At 39.9% G+C, this 5,206-nt stretch overlaps 1 protein-coding gene across 1 annotated transcript; it reads right to left on the reverse strand.

The window, feature by feature from the left end:
- Positions 1-1,850: 1,850 nt before the first annotated feature.
- Positions 1,851-4,584, reverse strand: LOC113924720 (transportin-1-like). Its single transcript, XM_035726432.1, has one exon. It carries the CDS (start codon positions 4,551-4,553, stop codon positions 1,887-1,889), a length of 2,667 nt encoding a protein of 888 aa, XP_035582325.1. The 5' UTR covers positions 4,554-4,584; the 3' UTR covers positions 1,851-1,886.
- Between the last annotated feature and the right edge of the window lie 622 nt (positions 4,585-5,206).

A 5,206-nucleotide genomic window follows, 5' to 3' on the forward strand; every position in this document is an offset into this window, starting at 1 on the left:
AAATGGAAAGGTGTTGGCCTCATCTCTGACCAGCAGAGTTAAAAAGAAAAATCTCTCCATTTTCCTTCATCATCATGGGATACACTGTTCAGGCAATCCAAATTAATAAAGACTTGCACTTTCATATGGACACAAGATCAAGTGTACCAGTTAGGTTTTCACATTCACAGTATATAAGAAAATACACATGGAAGGAAAAGTAAAGGGTTAACTTAACAAGGATTTATTCACAGGAATACATGTAAGTAGAGAAAAATAACAGAAAAGCTAAACAAATGAAATGAGGAGGATCCAAACCTACTTTCACTCTGTAGCTGTTTACTTGCACCCTGTGTGCATATATCTAGGGCACAGAGGGCCACCAACATGCGCCAATACAGTGTAGGAACCCTGCATTACATCCATTAACTTAAACATATCTTTAAGATCATGCTTTGAACAAAAAAAGAAAGCTTAGAAGGCAATATGTTGAGTGGGAATAAACATTGAAATATAGCAATCATGTCTTCAACTTCTACAATTGTCTTTATGTGCCGACTAACATTTGTGCAGCCTCTTACAGATCTTTTACCATGTATTGTAAGTTTTAGCAGTTCTGATAACATCACTAGTAGTATATAACCATGCAGAAAGCACATCACACTGACAGCACATCGGCAAAGATTCTGCACAGGTATATCAGCTTTCCACTTTGTGCAGGTTACACACGATACAATATCAATCTTACTCCTAACAAGATCCTAAAAAGATATTTCAAGGCCTAGCTGTAAACTACAGTACTTTATATCTATATTCTTAATAAAAATAAAAAATCCACAAATCTTAAAAAGGAATTTTAAATGCAGGGCTATATTGAATTGGTAAACTGCAACACAAACTGGCGCAACAGAGGTAAATGAATACCAATCTCACTCTATGTGATGCAAGCATGCTACTTTCCCACTAATTTAAAGTACTTTCAATCACTATGAGCCAGAATGCATGCCTGAACCTTAAACTGCACTTTAAAAAGAACGTCTTGGCCTAGAAATTAAATCTAATGAAGTACAACCATCAAATTATATCCACTACATTAATGTTATAATGCAAAATCAAGATGTCAATCTTTAGTCTGATACGCCCAACCCCATTTATTCCTCCCTCCCTGCCCACCCCACAAAGGTAAAAGGAGTGACTCATTTGGCATTTCACAGGGTGCTTCATTGCTTAAATTTGTTTCATTTTATTTCCAACTTTTTTGGGGTACCTTAAATTGTAACTTCCAAGAACCTGCTTCTACTATGGGTAGGCAAGCTGATTTTAATTCTGTTAGCTTCATTTGTGTAGTTCTTCATCAGCATGCAAAAACAAGGCCCCAACACGTGGGAAAATTTAGAAAAATCTTTAAATTAAGGGGAAAAAAAAAAGCTTCTTTACTGTTTGTAACCCCCATTCTTAGGTTTCCTTTATTGTGCGCTATAGAATTTTTCCTCTTTCTTATTATCCCTATGCATCATTTATGTGGTTCTTGTTTTGGTACAATTCCCCATAATATTCCAGGATGTACTGTTTTGTGAGTAGACTGAATAGGTTTTGTTTTTTGTTTGTTTTGTTTTTTTGTTTTTGTTTTTTTTGCTTCTTCACATCCAGTGCGGAGTTGTAATTGGAGACAGATTTCCACCCACAAAGGCTCCAGATGTTAAAACGTTTCCCAACATCGACTTAATACAGTGACGGCAACACCTCCCTCCTGCCCCTCCCAGTAGGGTTGGGATTGTACTGTATTCCCTACTGGTTTACCCTTCCCCCCTGTAAAGGGTAACATTTTCCCTGGGTGCAGAGGCTCCCTCATAGTCTCCAAGACCGAAGGACCCCTAATTATGGGACTGCAGCTTAAGTGTATGAGATTAAACACCATAAAAACCTGCAAGACGCTCTTTTAAGGGAAGCGGAAACTGGTCAGAGAAACACCTCCAATTTTCATCCCCAACTTGATTTTTAAATCCATGAAGGATCTTACAGAACATGTCTCTCAGATCATCTTTTGGGTTAATCCACGATGCAACAGCATCACAAAAAAATATAAAATCTTGGATTACTCCGCTGGGGTTCACACTGATCATGGTGCAAATCCCACGGAAGGCTGAATCCTTTTCCTCATTGTCCCTGATGTTTCTCAGAGAGGTGCACCAGGGTCTTATAAACTGCTGTAGCATGGGGGCCACCTCTTGAGGACAAACGTAACCAAGACGACCAATTGTTATTGCTGTATTCTCTAACAACGTCTTTGGTGTGTTGGGTCTGTTAATGATTTCTACAAGCTGGTACAACACCATAGGAATATAAGGCTGCATCTCTATACCCATTTGAATGGAGATTTCTCCAATTGCCCATGTGGCATTATTGCAGACTGAAATGAACTCTGGATTTAGGTTGGTTCCCAGTATAGGCATGAAATCAGCTATACAAGGCTTAACATGCTGAAAGCAAGCTTTCGTCAGGTCACCTAACAGGGCGAAGGAACTCTGTCGAACTTCTGGCATTTTATCCTGCATGCATTGATACATTAGCGTTAGAATGTTACTTCGGGCTACTAGCTGTTCAATGTTGCCTCCAAGTCCTTCAGCCAGACCACTGAGTAAATCAAGAGCCACTATCATAAAATCTTTATCAGGAGCCTCATATTGATCTGGTTGAGCATTGTTCAGCATGGCTTGTGCAAGAGTCTTCTGTACTAGATTTACACAACGCTGGTACACAGGTTCACAGTATGGAAGGAAACCAGACTGCAGGGCTGTGGCAACTGAAGATAGGCACTCAAGTAAAGGGAAGAGATCTTTATCTTCATCCTTTAACATGTTCCATTTCTGGATCAGTGGAGGCATTAGCATCTGAATATATTCTGGTTTGTTTAAATGATGTCCTACTGAATCTGCTAAAGTTCCTATGGCATCATAAAGAATGAGCAGGTTCTTATGCTGGTATTTACTAAACGCGAAGACCAAGGTATCAAGTATAGAAGCAAGGTAAGGAACAAGTTCCGTACAAGCCTCCTCTTCTAAGGTAGCAAAGGCACTGCAGGCAGCTTCTTGTACTCTCTTGTTGCTGTCCAGGATTCGCTTTAGCAATTCTGTCATTAATGGCTTCAGGTACGTATCGGGGGGCTGGCTGACTACCCAGTGTGCATAGCGGCTAAGAGTCCAGCACGTTATGGAACGCACAAGAGCCTTTTTATCAGAGAGGCACTGAATAAGGTGAGGAATGAGCTCAGGCAGGTATGGAATCATGCCTTGCATACAACCTTCAGCAATTGCTCCTAAAACCAAGATGCCGGATTCTTTAACAACCCATTCATGATGAAAAAGTAATTCTTTCAAAAGGGGCAAAATGTGTGGCAAAAGCTCATCACGATACACATTTGCAAGAACATCTAGGGCAGCAGAACATTTTCTTAGATTCCAGTCAGAAATTGTATCATCATCATCAATTTCATCATCGTCATCATCTTCCTCTTCAATTCCATCTTCATCATGCTGCTGAGCCACTGTCCTTGATCGATGAAAACGTGGCCTTATATCCTGTTCACTATCAGGAATTGTTTCATCTTCTTCAACATCACCCTTAAGTAGGATAATATCTATATCTGAGTACTTCATGCCATTCACTAATACAGGAATCAATTTAGGAAGATGCCTTACAAGTACATCTTTGCATATGGGTTGCTCAGCCAAAGTGAGCCAGAATTCACAGGCTTCTAAAGCCACATTTTCATCTTGATCTTGCGTCCTCTGTAGCATGTACTCAACTATGTTATGCATGTGAGGAAGCAGGCGATCCATTCGAACTTCAAGCAACATCACAAGTGCCCGGCACACATTTTTCCGTACCTCTGGTTCTTCATCACCAGCCAATGCAAAGAGGTTCTCAATAAAAGAATCAATGTGCAACATCAGAGCTTGAGTCCTACTGATGATAAACTGATTGACACATGCGACAGCATGAGACCTTATTTTTGGACTACTGTGCTTGAAGAACTGTAAAAATTTGGGGATCATGATGTTAAGAGGACGATCTAACACATCACTATCTAAAATCTCAGCAGAATCTTCACAGATCTGAAGGGCGCCAAATGCTCCTTCACAAGTGTTGTAATCTTCAGAATCCAATAGGCTACAGAGTTTCGGTAGGAGGTCAGGCCAATTCTGCAATTCTCCTTTGGAGGCTATGGTTGTAATCAAAATACCTACAGTGGCTCTAATCAAAGGAGAGGAGTCACCAACATTGTTTAAACATTCACTCTTAATAAAGTCTGTCACACCATTTGGGAAGTTCTGAAAATGTGCTTTCACGTTATTCTTCAAAATGAGACCACTCAATGATCTTGTGGGTTCATCTTCAGATTTTAATTTTGTAAGAACAAAAATCAGGTAGTTGTTAAAATCTGGATATTGATTGAGTTGTTCCAGTTTTTGTTGCACGGTTCTCTGGATGGTGGTGTCTGGGGACTGGGACTCCTTCAGCAGCTGCAGGATTTGCTGAAGCCCTTGCTCGTCAGGTTTCCACTCATACTCCATCTTGGTTTGCTGCTTGGGGTGCCCTGAAAGAAGTCTCGGGCGGTGAAACCCGGGGGAACTGATCCTAGCAGCTCTGGTTTGTTCCTTTTTATTTGCTGAGTAATACTCCACAGTATGGTTGCTCTATGATTTGCTTAACCTTTTGAAAGACATCTGGGTTTATTCTAGTCTTATGATTATCAGGAGTAAGTCTGCTTTGAGTATTTGTGTACAACTTTTGTGAACATGTTTCCACTTACCTGGATAATGCCCCAAAATGCAAATACTGTGCCATATGGCAGTTTCAGGTTGTTTATAAAAAAACTTCCAAAATATTTTCCAGAGTTATTGTACAATTTTACATTCTCACCAGCAATGTGCAAGTGATCCAGTTTCTCTATGTTTTTACCAGTATTTGCAAATTGTTACTTTCCCCCATTTTAAAAAATAGCTATTTAGCTAGCTATAGAATGATATCTCACTGTGGCTTTATTTTTTTCATGTTTTTTAAAGCTTATTTATGTATAACCTCTACACCCAACATGGGGCTTGAACTCACCACCCTGAGATCAAGAATCACATGCTCTATGAGCTGGACCAGCCAGGCACCCTCACTGTAGTTTTATTTTGAATTTCCCTAGTGGCTAGTAATGTTGAACATCTTTTCAAGTGCT

Source organism: Zalophus californianus, chromosome 2 (genome assembly GCF_009762305.2).
Source record: "Zalophus californianus isolate mZalCal1 chromosome 2, mZalCal1.pri.v2, whole genome shotgun sequence".
Classification (NCBI taxonomy): domain Eukaryota; kingdom Metazoa; phylum Chordata; class Mammalia; order Carnivora; family Otariidae; genus Zalophus; species Zalophus californianus.